The 24,430-nt window shown below is 39.4% G+C and overlaps 1 protein-coding gene across 1 annotated transcript in view; it reads left to right on the forward strand.

The window, feature by feature from the left end:
• The window catches only part of LOC123993753 (protocadherin-11 X-linked-like), a 47,548-nt gene that overhangs the window by 3,409 nt on the left and 19,709 nt on the right, over nt 1-24,430 (forward strand). Inside the window, exon 2 of the mRNA XM_046296206.1 lies at nt 9,358-9,945. Within this exon, the coding sequence (XP_046152162.1) occupies nt 9,406-9,945 (540 nt within the window). The 5' untranslated portion in view covers nt 9,358-9,405. The remainder of the gene's footprint in view (nt 1-9,357; nt 9,946-24,430) is intronic.

Consider the following 24,430-nt stretch of genomic DNA (forward strand, 5'->3'; position numbering starts at 1 on the left):
ACTACTATTTTTCCTCTCCAAATGCATAGATGTTAAAAAAAAGGCTTACCAAGCCAATGGTTTCTCGAAAATGATTGCTATTCCCTTTCCTATAAATTTTTTAAATTATATTCTGAACTAATACTATTTACCACTTTCAATAGCTACCAAACAAACTTGTGTTTGTGACGAATAAAAATAGATTTGAAGGGTTGTTTGACTATCCAATCAAAAGTTTGAATAAAGCAAATGTTATCAAACATTTGTTAATTTTACTCTTTAGCATTAGATGTTCAAATGATCCTGATATTTATATTGGCGCTGGTAGTATTTCATGTGTAATTAACTGACATGTCTCTTCACTGCCCTCTAGAGGTACTCAGAGTGTTATCACATGAACTGACGTGACACGATGTAAAGGATTTTCATGCCAATTTTTTTGTGACATCACTTCTGTGTTGGTCATTCTTAGTGATGCATCTATGGAATATCTTGACGTTTTCTTTCTCATATTAAAAACATAAATTATTTTTTATTATTATCTCACCGTGTTAAAATTTCTATCCAGAAAATAATGCAACTGCACAAAAGCAAAAAAAAAAAATCTCATAACTTTGAAATGTTTGATTTATTTTACCTCGGGATTGATATATGATTGATGCATTTACTGTACATTGGGACTAAATTCGATTTTTACAAATTTGACCGAAGAATTAAGACATTGACAATGTATTAGTCTTATCTGAGCTAAAATGTCAAAAAGACAATAATAATTAGCTATTTTTAAAATGGTTCATTCTTATCAGCAGGAATCTTCTCTGCCCCAGCTCTGAAGACCACAGTCATTACTCAGTGATGAGAAATCTACCATTATTCCTCTTGTGACAACTAGATAAGGAAACTTCTAGGCTGTAGATCTTTTAAAGGAAGACTGAATAGATCTTGACAATAAACCTGTCTGTCTGCCAGTCTGTCGTAGCTCCATGAAACCAAGAGAGATAGAGACTGGGGTTACCAAGATTGTGTCGCTTTGCAAGTCCAGCTTGCAAGGCTTTAAGAAATATCTCTTCATGTATATCCATGGACACCCAAATCACAGTTTTGGGGATAGAGAACAACATTTCTGGAGTGACTCCATCAATCTTCCGTTTAAGATGCCAGATAAATACATTCTTTGGGAAGGTGAAGGTGTTCCCCCTCCCCCATCTCTCCTCTGCCACAGCTCAGTCTGATAATACTAGCCTGCCCGAACGGCCTGTCCATCATATTGTCATGTAAAGTAATCCAGGAGCTGTCTACTACTAGTCTCCCCCGTTCAGCTCTGTCTCCAGAGGGGAGAGAAGCAGAGTTGTCTCGCCGAGGGCTCAAAATAGCTCTTTCTGGAGCCTAGTGAAATGTTAGCATGGAAAGATGTTCTGCTTGATTGACATTTAAACTTTATTTTCATTATTCGTTCATTCATTATTTTCACAATTCTTCGTTGTCAAACTGTTCTTTTTTGAAACTGTAAAAGTTGTAGCTCATTGCTCAATCTGCCCAATGCATAGTTTTGAAGATGGTGTAATTTGGAGAAAGATCTGTGCAGAATATGGCTAAATGAACCGTTCTTTCTCTCTAGGAAAGGTGAAAACTTCAAAGACAAACAAATCACAACCCCCATGCAGTGTTTTCATTTAAATGACTCTGTTTTTATACAAGTATCTGTGCTGCTGAGAGTAACCTTCACATGGATGGCTGTCATGTAGATACCGTAGGCAATGCTTTTCTAACCCAAAAAGGCTTGTAATGAGTCTAACCCCAACCCTATAATGAGTCTAAACCTGACCCTATAATGAGTCTAAACCTAACCCTATAATGAGTCTAAACCTAACCCTATAATGAGTCTAACCCCAACCCTATAATGAGTCTAAACCAAACCCTATAATGAGTCTAACCCCAACCCTTATAATGAGTCTAAACCTAACCCTATAATGAGTCTAACCCTATAATGAGTCTAAACCTAACCCTATAATGATTCTAAACCTAACCCTATAATGAGTCTAAACCTAACCCTATAATGAGTCTAACCCTATAATGAGTCTAAACCTAACCCTATAATGATTCTAAACCTAACCCTATAATGAGTCTAACCCTATAATGAGTCTAAACCTAACCCTATAATGAGTCTAAACCTAACCCTATAATGAGTCTAAACCTAACCCTATAATGATTTTAAACCTAACCCTATAATGAGTCTAAACCTAACCCTATAATGAGTCTAACCCTATAATGAGTCTAAACCTAACCCTATAATGAGTCTAATCGTAACCCTATAATGAGTCTAAACCTAACCCTATAATGAGTCTAAACCTAACCCTATAATGAGTCTAAACCTAACCCTATAATGACTCTAAACCTAACCCTATAATGACTCTAAACCTAACCCTATAATGAGTCTAAACCTTATAATGAGTCTAACCCTATAATGACTCTAAACCTAACCCTATAATGAGTCTAAACCTTATAATGAGTCTAACCCGATAATGAGTCTAATCCTAACCCTATAATGAGTCTAAACCTAACCCTATAATGAGTCTAAACCTAACCCTATAATGAGTCTAAACCTAACCCTATAATGACTCTAAACCTAACCCTATAATGACTCTAAACCTAACCCTATAATGAGTCTAAACCTTATAATGAGTCTAACCCGATAATGAGTCTAAACCTAACCGTATAATGAGTCTAAACCTAACCCTATAATGAGTCTAAACCTAACCCTATAATGAGTCTAAACCTAACCCTATAATGAGTCTAAACCTAATCATATAATGACTCTAAACCTAACCCTATAATGACTCTAAACCTAACCCTATAATGAGTCTAAACCTAATCATATAATGACTCTAAACCTAACCCTATAATGACTCTAAACCTAACCCTATAATGAGTCTAAACCTAACCCTATAATGAGTCTAAACCTAATCATATAATGACTCTAAACCTAACCCTATAATGAGTATAACCCTATAATGATTCTAAACCTAATCATATAATGACTCTAAACCTAACCCTATAATGAGTATAACCCTAACCCTATAATGATTCTAAACCTAATCATATAATGACTCTAAACCTTATAATGAGTCTAACCCTATAATGAGTCTAACCCTATAATGAGTCTAAACCTTATAATGAGTCTAACCCCAACCCTATAATGAGTCTAACCCTAAACCATTAAATGATCATAACTCTATAATGAGCTTAACCCCAACCCCAAATTGAGTCTAACCCTATAATGAGTCTATCCCTAAAATGAGTCTAACCCTATAATGAGTCTAAACCTTATAATGAGTCTAACCCCAACCCTATAATGAGTCTAACCCTAAACCATTAAATGATCATAACTCTATAATGAGCTTAACCCCAACCCCAAATTGAGTGTAACCCTATAATGAGTCTATCCCTAAAATGAGTCTAACCCTATAAGGATTCTAACCCTATAATGAGTCTAACCCTATAATGAGTCTAAACCTTATAATGAGTCTAACCCCAACCCTATAATGAGTCTAACCCTAAACCATTAAATGATCATAACTCTATAATGAGCTTAACCCCAACCCCAAATTGAGTGTAACCCTATAATGAGTCTATCCCTAAAATGAGTCTAACCCTATAAGGATTCTAACCCTTTAATGAGTCTAACCCTATAAGGATTCTAACCCTTTAATGAGTCTAACCCTATAAGGATTCTAACCCTATAATGAGTCTAACCCTATAAGGATTCTAACCCTGTAATGAATCTAACACTATAATAAGTCTAACCCTGACCCTGTAATGAATCTAACACTTTAATGAGTCTAAAGCCCTATAAGGATTCTAACCCTATAAGGATTCTAACCCTGTAATGAATCTAACACTTTAATGAGTCTAAAGCCCTATAAGGATTCTAACCCTATAAGGATTCTAACCCTGTAATGAATCTAACACTTTAATGAGTCTAAAGCCCTATAAGGATTCTAACCCTATAAGGATTCTAACCCTGTAATGAATCTAACACTTTAATGAGTCTAAAGCCCTATAAGGATTCTAACCCTATAAGGATTCTAACCCTGTAATGAATCTAACACTTTAATGAGTCTAAAGCCCTATAAGGATTCTAACCCTATAAGGATTCTAACCCTGTAATGAATCTAACACTTTAATGAGTCTAAAGCCCTATAAGGATTCTAACCCTATAAGGATTCTAACCCTGTAATGAATCTAACACTTTAATGAGTCTAAAGCCCTATAAGGATTCTAACCCTATAAGGATTCTAACCCTGTAATGAATCTAACACTTTAATGAGTCTAAAGCCCTATAAGGATTCTAACCCTATAAGGATTCTAACCCTGTAATGAATCTAACACTTTAATGAGTCTAAAGCCCTATAAGGATTCTAACCCTATAAGGATTCTAACCCTGTAATGAATCTAACACTTTAATGAGTCTAAAGCCCTATAAGGATTCTAACCCTATAAGGATTCTAACCCTGTAATGAATCTAACACTTTAATGAGTCTAAAGCCCTATAAGGATTCTAACCCTATAAGGATTCTAACCCTGTAATGAATCTAACACTTTAATGAGTCTAAAGCCCTATAAGGATTCTAACCCTATAAGGATTCTAACCCTGTAATGAATCTAACACTTTAATGAGTCTAAAGCCCTATAAGGATTCTAACCCTATAATGAGTCTAAAGCCCTATAAGGATTCTAACCCTATAAGGATTCTAACCCTATAAGGATTCTAACCCTATAAGGATTCTAACCCTATAATGAGTCTATCCCTTTAATGAGTCTAAAGCCCTATAAGGATTCTAACCCTATAATGAGTCTATCCCTTTAATGAGTCTAAAGCCCTATAAGGATTCTAACCCTATAATGAGTCTATAATGAGTCTAATCCTATAATGAGTCTATCCGTTTAATGAGTCTAAAGCCCTATAAGGATTCTAACCCTATAATGAGTCTCACCCGAGTGCTTCATTATGACAATGATTGAAAGACAGTCAGATAAGATCATAGGAGTTAACAATAGAACACCTTGCCTTTCTGGCTGATTCCAAATGAGTTTCATTAAATCCTTCAAACTATTGTAGTAATTGATTTACATTTAGGGATGCTGCTATGGCAGTTAGATGGCACCACCATCTCAATGTAAAATATCCCATATTGTAAAGTTTTCATACGGTAGTCATAGATTCATTCTCAAGACAGTGTACTAGCTCTGTCCCTATGTACTGTCGATAGAAACAGTTCCACAGAACGCTTCTCAACACAGCTGTGCAAAATCTCTGTGATGGATATTAAAATAAGGGCTCTGGGAGGGGAAAAGAAAGGTAGATTGATACTCTCTTTATTACCTCCTAACCAATGTGTTGTGTGAGTCTACATCTCCTATAAGGCTTATGATAAATGCTCAGAGATCAGATGGATAGGCCTGGAATGCAGCGAGACGTAAATAACACATTCATATGTTAGTGATTGGATGTAAGTTGTTGGAATGATGTAAAAAATAACGTTGAAAAGCGAAGCCTTATTGAATACATCCATGTTTAACCCCAGTGTATTACAGCTGTGGTGTTATGTACTATTTCTTTTAAGATCTCTTCCAAGGTTCGACATTAAAAAGGGGTCATGAATTCTCCTATTTTATATCACCTTTATTTTGAAGTCATACTGAGACTAGGATCTGTTTTACAGATGAGCCCTGCATGAGTACGGCAAACACATACAATACACGACATGACAAAACATATTAAGAAAAACAGACATATTAATCAACATAGATGTCTCCGATCATGACTCTGTAAATTGTTTCACATAAAGGGCGCAAAAAAACTAAAATAAGCTTTACCCAAATCTGTGGAAACCGAAGGGGCATCCAGTGTTATTCAAGCCTGAGACTGGGTTTGGCAATTTGTAAGTCTAAATTGATAGATACATAGGACGTTTCTGCATCAGTGATTTGTAGATCAACACAAGACAATGCTGTTCTCTCCTTACATATAAAGAGGCCCAACCCACTTTTTGACACAAAACACAATGGTGAGTTCTAGAATCATCATCAGTAATAAACCTAAGTGTCCAATGGTGAGTTCTAGAATCATCACCAGTAATAAAACTAAGGGAACAATGGTGGGTTCTAGAATCATCACCAGTAATAAAACTAAGGGAACAATGGTGGGTTCTAGAATCATCACCAGTAATAAACCTAAGTGTCCAATGGTGAGTTCTAGAATCATCACCAGTAATAAAACTAAGGGAACAATGGTGAGTTCTAGAATCATCATCAGTAATAAACCTAAGTGTCCAATGGTGAGTTCTAGAATCATCACCAGTAATAAAACTAAGGGAACAATGGTGGGTTCTAGAATCATCACCAGTAATAAAACTAAGGGAACAATGGTGAGTTCTAGAACCATCACCAGTAATAAACCTAAGGGAACAATGGTGAGTTCTAGAACCATCACCAGTAATAAACCTACCTTATTTCTGTAAAATAAACCAACCTTGAACTTCAACTTCTTCACCAGCTCAGTGACATGTTTTTTAAATTACAGTTTGTCGTCAAGGAAGATACCAATATATTTCTAGGAAGGTACTCGCTCAATTTGTGTACCGTTCAAACTAGTCATTAAAAATGCATTTAAATCTGGGTTATGGGACCTATAAAAAAAGTATTCATGTTGTTTTGTTTACATTTAGCACTAGCTTTAGATCCATGACCTCTGCAGTTGAATAAAAATCCAACTTCAAAATGTGAGAAGTCTTGGCCCACTGATGGAGCAATTGAGTACAAACCTGTATCATCTGAATATAAAACATTATTTTACAGCATTATCAATGTTATTTATTTAGATTGTAAACAGTAGTGGGCCGAGGATCGAACCTTGGGGCACCCCTTTATGTAAACTCAAGGAACTCCTATTTTGACCACATCTACCTTGATGTCCTGAATTCTGTCATTGAGATAATTAAGAAACCGTTGACATACGTCTTTACCCAACCCTATGGAGGACAGCTTATTAATCAGAATCAGTATCAGAAGCTTTTGACAAGGCTACAAACATGGCAGTATTATTCATTATTTCATCTAAGGCATTTGCAATATAATTTACAACAAGTATGGTAGCCGTAGTGGTGCTATGTTTAGATCTGAATCCAGATAGATTAATTAACATTAAGAACACAATTTACAGATAGATAGTGACATAGCTGTTTGTTGACCAATGATAATAGTATTTTTGCAAGACAAGGGATCCGTGGAAATGGGTCAAAAATGGAAACTTTACACAATTTGGCAGGAAACTTTACACAATTTTGGAATATTTTTTGATACTAAAGTTACATAAAAAATGTGTCTTACTGAGCCAGCAATGAGGGGCGCTACATACCTAAGCAGAGACGGGTCCCCATGTCACATCGTAGAACGCATCACAGCTGCATGATAATGCACTAATTAAACAAACTGTACATCCCCGCTGGTCCTGGTCTCCCTTGTAAAAGAGACCTGAAATTAAATCAAAAAAGTATAGTTGTTACCGTAAATTCTAATCCAAATAACCTGAAAGTTGTTTTTGCTATAAGAACCAGAGCGACTGTCATCATATCTCCATGCTCCCTTTTTGGATGGCCTAGTTTGGTTTTGGCAACAGGGACCTTTGCCCTCCAGGCAGGTTTTAGCACACAAAGCCCATGATAGAATTGGTGGAACTATCTACCAAGTAAACTGGCATAAAATAAGAAAACACTGATTTATGAATACTGTCAGATGGTGCTGGAAACCATAGGGTGTTATTCTTTTTACTGTTGACTATTTACTAATTTACCATGGGCTTAATGATAGAGAGAGAGAGAGAGAGAGAGAGAGAGAGAGAGAGAGAGAGAGAGAGAGAGAGAGAACAGACAGAGCACTTCCTTTCTGTCTTATAACAATACATGTAGCATGTCAGAGAAAACTCGATTAACTAATGGTAATGATTTCATTTTAGGATTATATTCTATGATAATATAATTATATCCTAATGTGAGACATGGTGGCTTTCGTAATGCGTCAATGAATTGTTATGCAGAACATGTTGTTTTCAAATGGCTGGACATTCACGCAATCGTTCACATTCCTGTTTTTTTATTTACATTTTTTTGTTTGTTCCAGATACTCAACAAATGAGACTTTTAAGTTAATTTGCTGTTAAAGTGTATTTCTAATCTATGGTTGTGCATTAAAATGAAGGTTATTGCACACGCAGTAACACCTATCCACCACACTGCAAGATAGATGTAGTCTGCATCCTAAATAGGACCATAGCCCATATACAGTACACACGGTTTCGCCATGTTTCCTGCTCGTACCGATCTGACTGATTCCCAGAATGCATATCTTTCAAACCCGATGACACCGCAAGGTCAACTCATGTACAAAAAAACGTAATGCCTCACACTAGCTAAACTCATCAAAAAACATTCATACAAGTTTGTGTATCGACTACGCCAATGATGATCTCCTCTGATTCACACACACACACACACACACACACACACACACACACACACACACACACACACACACACACACACACACACACACACACACACACACACACACACACACACACACACACACACACACACACACACACACACACACACCCTCCCTGCGATGAAAATATGAATTGGTTGATTACTGCAATGTAACGGATTGATGGAATATGGCAACTAATAACCTGTTCGTGTCTTTGTGTTCAACGGGGTGTCATCAAAGGTTAATTGTGTAAAATGTCTGTTAATTTGCTCTCAAAGACATTGGAGGGATGCAGGCTCAGAGCTAGTTAGGTTGATAGGTCACGTTCAACCCTCTCCATAAGGGACAATCATACTAATTACTGTCAGAATACATGGGTCTGAGTGAAACCCTCTTCCCTAAAGTGTGCACTGTTGTTGATCATAGAGCTCTTGTCAAAAAGTAGTGCTCTATACAGGGAATAGGGTGCCAAAAAGTAGTGCACTATACAGGGAATAGGGTGCCAAAAAGTAGTGCACTATACAGGGAATAGGGTGCCAAAAAGTAGTGCACTATACAGGGAATAGGGTGCCAAAAAGTAGTGCACTATACAGGGAATAGGGTGCCAAAAAGTAGTGCACTATACAGGGAATAGGGTGCCAAAAAGTAGTGCACTATACAGCGAATAGGGTGCCAAAAAGTAGTGCACTATACAGGGAATAGGGTGCGCTTTTCAGACGTAACCTGTGTGTCATGTAACTTTTGCAGAGACATGACTCTTTCTCTTTCCTTCTCTCTGTCTCTCTCCCTCTCCCTCTCCCTCTCTCTCTCTCTCTCTTTCTCTCTTTACCCCAGTGACAGAGTTGCAGCCTTAAGAAAAAAATACTCCCACCCTCTCTGATTATGGACTTAGCAGGTCATGCTCATGTGCTGGTGGTGTTACTCACCTGCCTGGTCTTGCTGTCCTGGGCCCAAGAGAAGGACTACACGGTGAGGGAGGAGCAGCCCGAGAATGTCCGCATCGGGAACCTACGGAAGGACTTGGACCTGAACCTTGACCCTGACTTCAAGCTGTCCTCGCCACTGCAGTTTAAGCCCGTCTACAAAACGGGCGATGTGCCTTTGGTGAGGGTAGAGGCCAACACCGGGGAGATCTTCACCACGGCTCACCGCATCGACCGAGAGAAGCTCTGCTCGGGAGTATTCAACGAGAAGCGCTGCTTCTACGAGATCGAGGTCGCCGTTCTGCCTGACGAGATCTTCCGTCTGGTTAAGATCCGGTTCCTGATTGAGGACATCAATGACAACGCTCCACTCTTCCAGTCCACCGTAATAAACATCTCCATCCCAGAGAACACTGCCATCAACACCCGGTACCCCGTGCCCTCTGCATTTGACCCAGATGTGGGGATCAATGGGATCCAACACTATGAACTTGTCAAGGTGAGCTCACACTTCTCTCAATCAGTATCGAGTGACTGTCACTGCTTGTGTGCTTGACCTTAAGATCAATAGTTTGTATTCTTAAAAATGGTTTGTTTTCATTCTTATTTGTTTGAAAAACAGTTACACAAATTGCTAACTCCAGAAGATTGTCAACGCTAGTTTAAATCATTTAAAAATATTCCAGAATTCAAAAGAGCAGAAGAGATGAGGTAGATGTACTAGGTACTACCTGCATACAGTACCACCCCTCCCAGTATCACTGCTGTTCACCTGCATTTAGTTGAACCCATAAGGCCGTGTGTTAGTAGAGCTGTTCTCTGTTGTCAGACTGTATGAGCAACGTTTCCACGCTTAAATCAGAACAGAGCCTTAGGGCCACTGAGAAACCACCATGCTTTCTTTGAAAGGGCTTTATGTCATTACGTGTAGCAAGTGAAAAGCAAGGTGTAGTTCTGCTATAAACCATAACAACAAAAGTCCCTCTAGGAAATTGCAGATGCAGCATATTCCTCCGAATCCCAGGAAAAAAAGGTTAAATGTGGGGAACATTGTAGATTATTGCCGAGAAAAGGACCGTACTGTATTATGCTAATAAGTGCCTCATGCAGAACCCACCGTTCTTCTTTATCATCTAATTGATGTTCTATTAAATCGCAGCGCAATTTTCTCAGTTGCCTTAATGAAGTCGGCCTAAAAACAGAAAGTAGGATAATGTCATGCATTCTCCATCCATAGTCTAGACAATACTCAATACGTCGTGGAGGAAGATGAATATTGCAGATTATCTGAAGCCTGCTTGTGAATTCTAATTCTTACAGTTTTTGAGAGGAGATGCAGCACACCATTTGCTATGCGGAGGTGGCACTAAACACATGTAAAGGCTGTAGCAGATAGTCTTCTATAACAAGGACTAAACACATGTAAAGGCTGTAGCAGATAGTCTTCTATAACAAGGACTAAACACATGTAAAGGCTGTAGCAGATAGTCTTCTATAACAAGGACTAAACACATGTAAAGGCTGTAGCAGATCGTCTTCTATAACAAGGACTAAACACATGTAAAGGCTATAGCAGATAGTCTTCTATAACAAGGACTAAACACATGTAAAGGCTGTAGCAGATAGTCTTCTATAACAAGCAGGTACGGGAAAAGGTTGCTCTGGAAAAGGTTGTCTCATCTCGGCGACACGATGATGTTTTTAGGAGCTCGATGTGAGATGATAATGAGACAAGTCACAGGTTGTCTCATATTAAGTTTGCTTTGTGTGAAAATTAACAGTTTCCTTGCTGCTCATGTCTGACTTGATTACCAATTTGCATTTTGAATGAGTTATTTCTGTGCCAAAGCCTCCCCCGCTGAAATGTCCTGAATTGTTCATGCCTGGAAAATGACCAGCCAAATGTTTGTCACATATAGCAGCGATGATGATCTCCAGTCATTCCCATCACCTTTTCATGACTGCTATCTCCTCTCCTCCTCTCCTTTCATGACTATTATCTCCTCCTCTCCTTTCATGACTGTTATCTCCTCTCCTCCTCTCCTTTCATGACTGTTATCTCCTCTCCTCTCCTTTCATGACTGTTATCTCCTCTCCTCCTCTCCTTTCATGACTATTATCTCCTCCTCTCCTTTCATGACTGTTATCTCCTCTCCTCCTCTCCTTTCATGACTGTTATCTCCTCTCCTCTTCTCATTTCATGACTGTTATCTCCTCTCCTCCTCTCCTTTCATGGCTGTTATCTCCTCTCCTCCTCTCCTTTCATGGCTGTTATCTCCTCCTATCTTTTCATGACTGTTATCTCCTCTCCTCTCCTTTCATGACTGTTATCTCCTCCTCTCCTTTCATGACTGTTATCTCCTCTCCTCTCCTTTCATGACTGTTATCTCCTCTCCTCTCCTTTCATGACTGTTATCTCCTCTCCTCTCCTTTCATGACTGTTATCTCCTCTCCTCTCCTTTCATGACTGTTATCTCCTCTCCTCTCCTTTCATGACTATTATCTCCTCCTCTCCTTTCATGACTGTTATCTCCTCCTCTCCTTTCATGACTGTTATCTCCTCCTCTCCTTTCATGACTGTTATCTCCTCCTCTCCTTTCATGACTATTATCTCCTCCTCTCCTTTCATGACTGTTATCTCCTCTCCTCTTCTCATTTCATGACTGTTATCTCCTCTCCTCCTCTCCTTTCATGGCTGTTATCTCCTCCTATCTTTTCATGACTGTTATCTCCTCTCCTTTTATAACTATTATCTCCTCCTCTCCTTTCATGACTGTTATCTCCTCTCCTCTTCTCCTTTCATGACTGTTATCTCCTCTCCTCCTCTCCTTTCATGACTGTTATCTCCTCTCCTCCTCTCCTTTCATGACTATTATCTCCTCTCCTCTTCTCATTTCATGACTGTTATCTCCTCTCCTCCTCTCCTTTCATGACTGTTATCTCCTCCTATCTTTTCATGACTGTTATCTCCTCTCCTTTCATGGCTATTATCTCCTCCTCTCCTTTCATGACTGTTATCTCCTCTCATCCTCTCCTTTCATGACTATAATCTCCTCCTCTCCTTTCATGACAGTTATCTCCTCTCCTCCTCTCCTTTCATGACTGTTATCTCCTCCTCTCCTTTCATGACTGTTATCTCCTCCTGTTATCTCCTCTCCTCCTCTCCTTTCATGGCTGTTATCTCCTCCTATCTTTTCATGACTGTTATCTCCTCTCCTTTTATGACTATTATCTCCTCCTCTCCTTTCATGACTGTTATCTCCTCTCCTCTTCTCCTTTCATGACTGTTATCTCCTCTCCTCCTCTCCTTTCATGACTGTTATCTCCTCTCCTCCTCTCCTTTCATGACTATTATCTCCTCTCCTCTTCTCATTTCATGACTGTTATCTCCTCTCCTCCTCTCCTTTCATGACTGTTATCTCCTCCTATCTTTTCATGACTGTTATCTCCTCTCCTTTCATGGCTATTATCTCCTCCTCTCCTTTCATGACTGTTATCTCCTCTCATCCTCTCCTTTCATGACTATAATCTCCTCCTCTCCTTTCATGACAGTTATCTCCTCTCCTCCTCTCCTTTCATGACTGTTATCTCCTCCTCTCCTTTCATGACTGTTATCTCCTCCTGTTATCTCCTCTCCTCCTCTCCTTTCATGACTGTTATCTCCTCCTCTCCTTTCATGACTGTTATCTCCTCTCCTCTTCTCCTTTCATGACTGTTATCTCCTCTCCTCCTCTCATTTCATGACTGTTATCTCCTCTCCTCCTCTCCTTTCATGACTATTATCTCCTCACCTCTTCTCATTTCATGACTGTTATCTCCTCTCCTCCTCTCCTTTCATGCCTGTTATCTCCTCCTATCTTTTCATGACTGTTATCTCCTCTCCTCCTCTCCTTTCATGACTGTTATCTCCTCTCATCCTCTCCTTTCATGACTATTATCTCCTCTCCTTTTCATGACAGTTATCTCCTCTCCTCCTCTCCTTTCATGACTGTTATCTCCTCCTCTCCTTTCATGACTGTTATCTCCTCCTCTCCTCCTCTCCTTTCATGACTGTTATCTCCTCTCATCCTCTCCTTTCATGACTATTATCTCCTCTCCTTTTCATGACAGTTATCTCCTCTCCTCCTCTCCTTTCATGACTGTTATCTCCTCCTCTCCTTTCATGACTGTTATCTCCTCCTGTTATCTCCTCTCCTTTTCATGACAGTTATCTCCTCTCCTCCTCTCCTTTCATGCCTGTTATCTCCTCTTCTCATTTCATGACTGTTATCTCCTCTCCTCTCCTTTCATGACTGTTATCTCCTCTCCTCTCCTTTCATGACTGTTATCTCCTCTCCTCTCCTTTCATGACTATTATCTCCTCCTCTCCTTTCATGACTGTTATCTCCTCTCCTCCTCTCCTTTCATGACTGTTATCTCCTCTCCTCTCCTTTCATGACTATTATCTCCTCCTCTCCTTTCATGACTGGTATCTCCTCTCCTCCTCTCCTTTCATGACTGTTATCTCCTCTCCTCCTCTCCTTTCATGACTGTTATCTCCTCTCCTCTCCTTTCATGACTATTATCTCCTCCTCTCCTTTCATGACTGTTATCTCCTCTCCTCCTCTCCTTTCATGACTTTATCTCCTCCTCTCCTTTCATGACTGTTATCTCCTCCTCTCCTTTCATGACTGTTATCTCCTCCTCTCCTTTCATGACTGTTATCTCCTCTCCTCCTCTCCTTTCATGACTGTTATCTCCTCTCCTCTTCTCATTTCATGACTTTATCTCCTCTCCTCCTCTCCTTTCATGACTGTTATCTCCTCTCCTCCTCTCCTTTCATGACTGTTATCTCCTCTCCTCCTCTTTTCATGACTGTTATCTCCTCTCCTTCTCTCCTTTCATGACTGTTATCTCCTCTCCTCTTCTCATTTCATGACTGTTATCTCCTCTCCTCCTCTCCTTTCATGACTGTTATCTCCTCCTATCTTTTCATGACTGTTATCTCCTCTCCTTTCATGGCTATTATCTCCTCCTCTCCTTTCATGACTGTTATCTCCTCTCATCCTCTCCTTTCATGACTATAATCTCCTCCTCTCCTTTCATGACAGTTATCTCCTCTCCTCCTCTCCTTTCATGACTGTTATCTCCTCCTCTCCTTTCATGACTGTTATCTCCTCCTGTTATCTCCTCTCCTCCTCTCCTTTCATGACTGTTCTATCTCCTCCTCTCCTTTCATGACTGTTATCTCCTCTCCTCTTCTCCTTTCATGACTGTTATCTCCTCTCCTCCTCTCATTTCATGACTGTTATCTCCTCTCCTCCTCTCCTTTCATGACTATTATCTCCTCACCTCTTCTCATTTCATGACTGTTATCTCCTCTCCTCCTCTCCTTTCATGCCTGTTATCTCCTCCTATCTTTTCATGACTGTTATCTCCTCTCCTCCTCTCCTTTCATGACTGTTATCTCCTCTCATCCTCTCCTTTCATGACTATTATCTCCTCTCCTTTTCATGACAGTTATCTCCTCTCCTCCTCTCCTTTCATGACTGTTATCTCCTCCTCTCCTTTCATGACTGTTATCTCCTCCTGTTATCTCCTCTCCTCCTCTCCTTTCATGACTGTTATCTCCTCTCATCCTCTCCTTTCATGACTATTATCTCCTCTCCTTTTCATGACAGTTATCTCCTCTCCTCCTCTCCTTTCATGACTGTTATCTCCTCCTCTCCTTTCATGACTGTTATCTCCTCCTGTTATCTCCTCTCCTTTTCATGACAGTTATCTCCTCTCCTCCTCTCCTTTCATGCCTGTTATCTCCTCTTCTCATTTCATGACTGTTATCTCCTCTCCTCTCCTTTCATGACTGTTATCTCCTCTCCTCTCCTTTCATGACTGTTATCTCCTCTCCTCTCCTTTCATGACTATTATCTCCTCCTCTCCTTTCATGACTGTTATCTCCTCTCCTCCTCTCCTTTCATGACTGTTATCTCCTCTCCTCTCCTTTCATGACTATTATCTCCTCCTCTCCTTTCATGACTGGTATCTCCTCTCCTCCTCTCCTTTCATGACTGTTATCTCCTCTCCTCCTCTCCTTTCATGACTGTTATCTCCTCTCCTCTCCTTTCATGACTATTATCTCCTCCTCTCCTTTCATGACTGTTATCTCCTCTCCTCCTCTCCTTTCATGACTGTTATCTCCTCCTCTCCTTTCATGACTGTTATCTCCTCCTCTCCTTTCATGACTGTTATCTCCTCCTCTCCTTTCATGACTGTTATCTCCTCTCCTCCTCTCCTTTCATGACTGTTATCTCCTCTCCTCTTCTCATTTCATGACTGTTATCTCCTCTCCTCCTCTCCTTTCATGACTGTTATCTCCTCTCCTCCTCTCCTTTCATGACTGTTATCTCCTCTCCTCCTCTCCTTTCATGACTGTTATCTCCTCTCCTTCTCTCCTTTCATGACTGTTATCTCCTCTCCTCTTCTCATTTCATGACTGTTATCTCCTCTCCTCCTCTCCTTTCATGACTGTTATCTCCTCCTGTTATCTCCTCTCCTCTTCTCATTTGGAGTGTTATCTCCTCTCATGTATATTAAAGCTGTTTCATATCCTTGCCTCACTTATTTTTATTTGATTTTAGATTTCCTATCCTTGCTTTTTTTCTCTTGTTTATTTAAATTCAGTTCCATATCTTATCTTCCTTGGGGAAATATGTCTGTTTTGTATTTTCTACCCATCCGTTTCATTCAAAAGAGGTTTTCTGAAAAGCAGTCCATAAACATAAATACAACATAGAGGTACAGTACCCATGAGGACATTAATTCAAGTGAATTTTAGAAGTGCACTATACAGTCTTACAGTACAGAGCATAGTTTAGTTCTTTAGGGGTTTGTGCAAAAGCATTCCTAGAATAGCTGCTGGTCTTTAATCCACCCCTTGGACTATCTTTGTATGGTCCTCAGAGATTTGTCTGTGGAGCTCCATACAGAATAATAGTTTACTACCACAGTGCTCCTGTTTTGTCCCTGACATCAAGCTGAAACTGCTACCCCTGTGTGTCATCACAGTAGGCCAGTTCTATCCCCTCAGCTGACAGACATATACTGTAGGCTAGCTGATATTAGAAAGGACAGATGAGATATGACAGCCACCTTAATTCAAAACCAAGTTGGCTCTGTCTTTTCATATGGAGGGCTAATACACAATACCACCCCATATAGTCTGTTTGATATCACACATAATGGTCAGTAACCCTTTACTTGAAAGTGGTATAGGCCTAAAATAAGGCATCTATAACACCTTTTCGAAACCAGTAATGCCACCTTAATAATGAGTGTAGCAGTGTCATCCATAGCAACCTTTGAATTCTGGGATTCTAAAATGGAATGTTTACCATTAGCAGCGTCAGGGTTGGAACTGCTACGTCGTCTTGGAATGACGCAAAGGTGTTCTAAGAACACGTCCAAGGTCAGGGGAAAGTAATGCCATGCATGGATGCAGGAGTCTCTTCCGTTAGGAACACATTTTATCACTTAAAGCGTACCTCTTTACAGGTTCCTCCTCAGACCCAGACTGTGTCGCAAACGCCACCCTATTCCATATCGGTTTCTGGTCAAACGTAGTGCACTATATAGGGAATATGGTTCCATTTGAGACTTTGACCGTGTGATGCAGGTCAGGCTCAAGGGATATCGGTATTGATTTAGGTTGTTTTGGGTTCTACACTTCTCCAAATGTTATTTTTCTCCAAGAATTTGAAAGAGATTTGAAACCCCACTGCAGGAAAGCGAATCGTTCCTATTTTGAGAGGATTTTCAGTGTGTCTTAACAGCATTTGTTGTGGGCGGGCGTTGTCGGGATCACCTTGTGTAGATCAATATCCTGCTATATGAGAGCCAGATAAACTTGGTGTTGAAAGAAAGAGGAAGTCTTTATTTCGGTGTGTGGATTTGGAGCAACAACTCGTCTTTGTTTAAAAATGTACACATCTAACTTGTTTGCCAGGCTATTATGAGCAGATGGTAGAAAAATTAGGTTCTGCCTGTCATAGAAAACAAAGAGAAATGTTGAAAATGTGTAACGCCAGAGTTCATTTATACAGTATGTTCATTTACAGATGCCAGTTATGCCGTAACACTGCAATAGATTCAACATGTAGGAGCTCTCTCTTCAAATCACTCAAATTGGCATTTCATAATTGATTAATGTTCTTCATTGGATGCTGCTTGCTGCAGAATGGACAATTAAACAAAGAGCTCAGCTAGCTAACTGCCTGTGTTCAGCTCACTGCCTGTGTTCAGCTCACTGCCTGTGTTCAGCTCACTGCCTGTGTTCAGCTCACTGCCTGTGTTCAGCTCTGCCTGTGTTCAGCTCACTGCCTGTGTTCAGCTCATCACTGCCTGTGTTCAGCCCAGTCACTGCCTGTGTTCAGCTTACTGCCTGTGTTCAGCTCACTGCCTGTGTTCAGCTTACTGCCTGTGTTCAGCTCACTGCCTGTGTTCAGCTCACTGCCTGTGTTCAGCTCACTGCCTGTGTTCAGCTCACTGCCTGTGTTCAGCTCACTGCCTGTGTTCAGCTCACTGCCTGTGTTCAGCTCACTGCCTGTGTTCAGATCACTGCCTGTGTTCAGCTCACTGCCTGTGTTCAGCTTACTGTCAAGCGCTTCCAGATTTCATTTGTTTCTGATTTTGACACATTATCTTCCACCAGAGGTTGACAAGAGGAAACAAACAATTCTGTGCTGGTTTTGTCTAAATGATATGCATCAGATCATGGCCGGTGGCAAGGGAGACTTCCATCCGTATTGTATAAAAGGGATGATATAGCCAATGATAAATAGCCTTGCCCGTCGGCCCATCCACCACCATTAGCATAGCTATGAAAGGCTGATATATTCAAAGCACCATCCCAGTCTCCTCTAGATTTAATCAGGTCATCAACATAATTCAATCCCAGTCTCTAGGTTTAATCAGGTCATCAACTTGATTCCATCCCAGTCTTCTCTAGGTTTAATCAGGTGATCAACGTGATTCAATTCCAGCCTCCTCTAGGTTTAATCAGGTGATCAACGTGATTCAATTCCAGCCTCCTCTAGGTTTAATCAGGTAATCAACGTGATTCAATCCCAGTCTCCTCTAGGTTTAATCAGGTCATCAACATATTTCAATCCCAGTCTCCTCTAGATTTAATCAGTTCATCAACGTGATTCAATCCCAGTCTCCTCTACATTTAATCAGTTCAATAACGTGATTCAATCCCAGTCTCCTCTAGATTTAATCAGGTAATCAACGTAATTCAATCCCAGTCTCCTCTAGGTTTAATCAGGTAATCAACGTGATTCAATCCCAGTCTCCTCTCCATTTAATCAGGTAATCAACGTGATTCAATCCCAGTCTCCTCTAGGTTTAATCAGGTAATCAATGTGATTCAAGCCCAGCCTCCTCTAGATTTAATCAGGTAATCAACGTAATTCAATCCCAGTCTCCTCTAGATTTAATCAGGTAATCAACGTGATTCAAGCCCAGCCTCCTCTAGGTTTAATCAGTTCAATAACGTGATTCAATCCCAGTCTCCTCTACATTTAATCAGGTAATCAACGTAATTCAATCCCAGTCTCTTCTAGATTTAATCAGTTCAATAACGTGATTCAATCCCAGTCTCCTCTACATTTAATCAGGTAATCAACGTAATTCAATCCCAGTCTCCTCTAGATTTAATCAGTTCAATAACGTGATTCAATCCCAGTCTCCTCTAGATTTAATCAGGTAATCAACGTGATTCAAGCCCAGCCTCCTCTAGAATTAATCAGGTAATCAACGTGATTCAATCCCAGTCTCCTCTAGGTTTAATCAGGTAATCAACGTGATTCAATCCCAGTCTCCTCTAGGTTTAATCAGGTAATCAACGTGATTCAATCCCAGTCTCCTCTAGGTTTAATCAGGTAATCAACGTGATTCAATCCCAGTCTCCTCTAGATTTAATCAGGTAATCAACGTGATTCAATCCCAGTCTCCTCTAGGTTTAATCAGGTAATCAACGTGATTCAAGCCCAGCCTCCTCTAGATTTAATCAGGTAATCAACGTGATTCAAGCCCAGCCTCCTCTAGGTTTAATCAGTTCAATAACGTGATTCAATCCCAGTCTCCTCTACATTTAATCAGGTAATCAACGTAATTCAATCCCAGTCTCTTCTAGATTTAATCAGTTCAATAACGTGATTCAATCCCAGTCTCCTCTAGGTTTAATCAGGTAATCAACGTGATTCAATCCCAGTCTCCTCTAGGTTTAATCAGGTCATCAACGTGATTCAATCCCAGTCTCCTCTACATTTAATCAGTTCAATAACGTGATTCAATCCCAGTCTCCTCTAGATTTAATCAGGTAATCAACATAATTCAATCCCAGTCTCCTCTAGGTTTAATCAGGTCATCAACGTGATTCAATCCCAGTCTCCTCTAGGTTTAATCAGGTAATCAACGTAATTCAATCCCAGTCTCCTCTAGGTTTAATCAGGTAATCAACGTGATTCAATCCCAGTCTCCTCTCATCAACTTGATTCAAAGATGCGTCAGATGACAATCTGAAACATTGAAAGAGTCTGCAGTGAGGCGATTTCAGTCAGCTTCCCCCAATATCAGCCAACTGCGGCTCTACATCATTGTTTGCTACAGAGATGGAACGTTTGATTGTTGTGATTGGACGACTAACATCATTAACAAGATGTTATATATCTACATAAATGTTTAATTTATAGATCTCTACACATACACTATATACACATGTATGTGGACACCCCTTCAACTTAGTCGATTCGGCTAGTTCAACCACACCCACAGGGGTATAAAATTGTGCACACAGCCATGCATTCTCCATAGACAAACATTGGCAGTAGAATGGCCTTTCTGAAGAGTTCAGTGATTTTCAATGTGGCACTGTCATTGGATGCCACCTTTCAAACAAGTCAGTTAGGCAAATTTCTGACCTGCTAGACCTGCCTCGGTCAACTGTAAGTGCTGTTAATGTGAAGTGAAAATATCTAGGAGCAACAACGGTTCAGCTGCAAAGTGGTAGGCCACACAAGCTCGCAGAACAGGACCGCTGAGTGCTGAAGCGCGTAGAGTGTAAAAATGTCATAAATTATTATAGAAAAATGTTCAGTGACATCATCCTTGTAAGAGGAGGGTGTACAAAGTATTGAAAACATGGACGGCAAATATATTTAAACCTAGATTTTGGGAAAAAAATAAACATTACTTGTTAAACAAAATCTCTTTCTCTTAGCAATTGCATCATTATAAAAAATATGTATTTTATATGCTAATTTTTATCAAGGATGTCAATCATTTTGGAGGCGACTCTAGATATATGGTCCCTATAGACACGTGATCTACAATGGTAGATGAATGCTTCATCACCAGGGTTTAGGAGTCCAGTCTGGGTGAAGCTGAAGTATCTGCTTTCTTTTTAAACTGTACAGTTTTGTATTTTATTTAAAGGTTATTGTCACTGCACCTTAGGGCCCAGTGATTCATATTCTTAACCTTTTCTACAGTAAGTTTGCCTGCCCTAAATGTTTTCACAATCCAACAGCCTAATTTGAATTCACTGAAGTAAAAATAAACAGTCATTATAGATAGTTAGTTATAGCTCTCTGAAACTGATTGAAATGTTCTAAATGTGTGAAAATGAGACAGGTGGGGAATAATCTGTCTGGCTCATAAATCATCTTTAGGAGCACTTATGACATTGACTGGATGGAAGCACAGTGCCAAAGTCCCAGATACTAAAGTCTACACTAAGATTTAACAACCATATTGTAAGAAGGGCCAATATATTATGATTCACTGAATTGAAGTGGTAAAGTCAGTCCTATGAATTTCATCGAAAAGTCGTAGTACAGTTATTTTAATGTCAGCTTGGTCAATGGTCAAATCGTTACTCACTAAACGAATGTGGAGTTCTTAGTAATTACTACTTCATGTTCAAAGAATCACTCCATGAATATACATCTTCTACTAGAAATAATCTCCTTCTAGAACTCATCTCCTTCTAGAACTCATCTTCTTCTCGAACTTATCTTCCACGAGAACTCATCTTCTACTAGAACTCATCTTCTTCTAGAACTCATCTCCCTCTAGAATCATCGTCTACTAGAACTCATCTCCTTCTAGAACTCATCTTCTTCTCGAACTCATCTCCCTCTAGAACTCATCGTCTACTAGAACTCATCTTCTACTAGAACTCATCTTCTACTAGAACTCATCTTCTACTAGAACTCATATTCTACTAGAACTCATCTACTAGAACTCATCTTCTACTAGAACTCATCATCTTCTAGAACTCATCTTCTTCTAGACCTCATCTCCTTCTAGAACTCATCTTCTTCTAGAACTCATCTCCTTCTAGAACTTATCTTCTGCTAGAACTCATCTTCTACTAGAACTCATCATCTTCTAGAACTTGTCTTCTTCTAGAACTCATCTTCTTCTAAAACTCATCTTCTTCTAAAACTCATCTTCTTCTAGAAGTCATCTTCTACTAGAACTCATCTTCTTCTAGAACTTATCTCCTTTTAGAACTCATCTTCTGCTAGAACTCATCTTGTTCTAGAACTCATCTTCAATTAGAACTCATCTTCTACAGAACTCATCTTCTTCCAGAACTCATCTTCTTCTAGAACTCATCTCCTTCTTTGTCTAGAACTCATCTTCTACTAGAACTCATCTTCTTCTAGAACTCATATTCTGCTAGAACTCATCTTCTTCTAGAAGTCATCTTCTACTAGAACTCATCTTCTTCTAGAACTTATCTCCTTTTAGAACTCATCTTCTGCTAGAACTCATCTTGTTCTAGAACTCATCTTCAATTAGAACTCATCTTCTACGGAACTCATCTTCTACAGAACTCATCTTCTTCCAGAACTCATCTTCTTCTAGAACTCATCTCCTTCTAGAACTCATCTTCTTCTAAAACGCATCTTCTTCTAGAACTCATCTCCTTCTAGAACTCATCTTCTTCTAGAACTCATCTCCTTCTAGAACTTATCTTCTGCTAGAACTCATCTTCTACTAGAACTCATCTTCTAGAACTTGTCTTCTTCTAGAACTCATCTTCTTCTAGAACTCATCTTCTTCTAAAACTCATCTTCTTCTAGAACATCTTCTACTATCTTTCTTCTAGAACTTATCTCCTTTAAAACTCATCTTCTGCTAGAACTCATCTTGTTCTAGAACTCATCTTCAATTAGAACTCATCTTCTACGGAACTCATCTTCTACAGAACTCATCTTCTTCCAGAACTCATCTTCTTCTAGAACTCATCTCCTTCTAGAACTTGTCTTCTACAGAACTCATCTTCTACTAGAACTCATCTTCTTCTAGAACTCATATTCTGCTAGAACTCATCTTCTTCTAGAAGTCATCTTCTACTAGAACTCATCTTCTTCTAGAACTTATCTTCTTTAGAACTCATCTTCTGCTAGAACTCATCTTGTTCTAGAACTCATCTTCAATTAGAACTCATCTTCTACGAACTCATCTTCTACAGAACTCATCTTCTTCCAGAACTCATCTTCTTCTAGAACTCATCTCCTTCTAGAACTTGTCTTCTACAGAACTCATCTTCTACTAGAACTCATCTTCTTCTAGAACTCATATTCTGCTAGAACTCATCTTCTTCTAGAAGTCATCTTCTACTAGAACTCATCTTCTTCTAGAACTTATCTCCTTTTAGAACTCATCTTCTGCTAGAACTCATCTTGTTCTAGAACTCATCTTCAATTAGAACTCATCTTCTACGGAACTCATCTTCTACAGAACTCATCTTCTTCCAGAACTCATCTTCTTCTAGAACTCATCTCCTTCTAGAACTTGTCTTCTACAGAACTCATCTTCTACTAGAACTCATCTTCTTCTAGAACTCATATTCTGAAAATCTCTTCTATCTCTTCTACTAGAACTAGAACTCATCTTCTGCTAGAAGTCATCTTCTACTAGAACTCATCTTCTTCTAGAAGTCATCTTCTACTAGAACTCATCTTCTTCTAGAACTTATCTCCTTTTAGAACTCATCTTCTGCTAGAACTCATCTTGTTCTTCATCTTCAGAACTCATCTTCTACGGAACTCATCTTCTACAGAACTCATCTTCTTCCAGAACTCATCTTCTTCTAGAACTCATCTCCTTCTAGAACTTGTCTTCTACAGAACTCATCTTCTACTAGAACTCATCTTCTTCTAGAACTCATATTCTGATAGAACTCATCTTCTACTAGAAATCATCTTCTACAGAACTCATCTTCTACTTGAAATCATCTTCTTCTAGAACGTATCTTCTATTAAAACTCATCTTCTTCTAGAACTCATCTTCTTCTAGAACTCATCTTCTTCTAGAACTCATCTTCTTCCAGAACTCATCTTCTTCTAGAACTCATCTTCTTCTAGAACTCATCTTCTTCTAGAACTCATCTTCTACTAGAACTCATCTTCTACTAGAACTCATCTTCTACAGAACTCATCTTCCACTACAACTCGACTTCTACAGAACTCATCTTCGACTAGAACTCATCTTCTTCTAGAACTCATCATTTACAGAACTCATCTCCTTCTAGAACTTATCTTTTACAGAACTCATCTTCTACTAGAACTCACCTTCTTCTAGAACTCATCTTCTTCTAGATCTCATCTTCTTCTAGACCTCATCTTCTTCTAGAACTCATCTTCTTCTAGATCTCATCTTCTTCTAGATCTCATCTTCTTCTAGAACTCATCTTCTACTAGAACTCATCTTCTACTAGAACTCATCTTCTACTAGAACTCATCTTCTACAGAACTCATCTTCCACTACAACTCATCTTCTACTAGAACTCATCTTCTACAGAACTCATCTTCCACTACAACTCAACTTCTACAGAACTCATCTTCTTCTAGAACTCATCTTCTTCTAGAACTCATCTTCTACTAGAACTCATCTTCTACTAGAACTCATCTTCTTCTAGAACTCATCTTCTA

The sequence above is a fragment of the Oncorhynchus gorbuscha genome, linkage group LG13 (genome assembly GCF_021184085.1).
Source record: "Oncorhynchus gorbuscha isolate QuinsamMale2020 ecotype Even-year linkage group LG13, OgorEven_v1.0, whole genome shotgun sequence".
In the NCBI taxonomy this organism is placed as follows: Eukaryota; Metazoa; Chordata; class Actinopteri; order Salmoniformes; family Salmonidae; genus Oncorhynchus; species Oncorhynchus gorbuscha.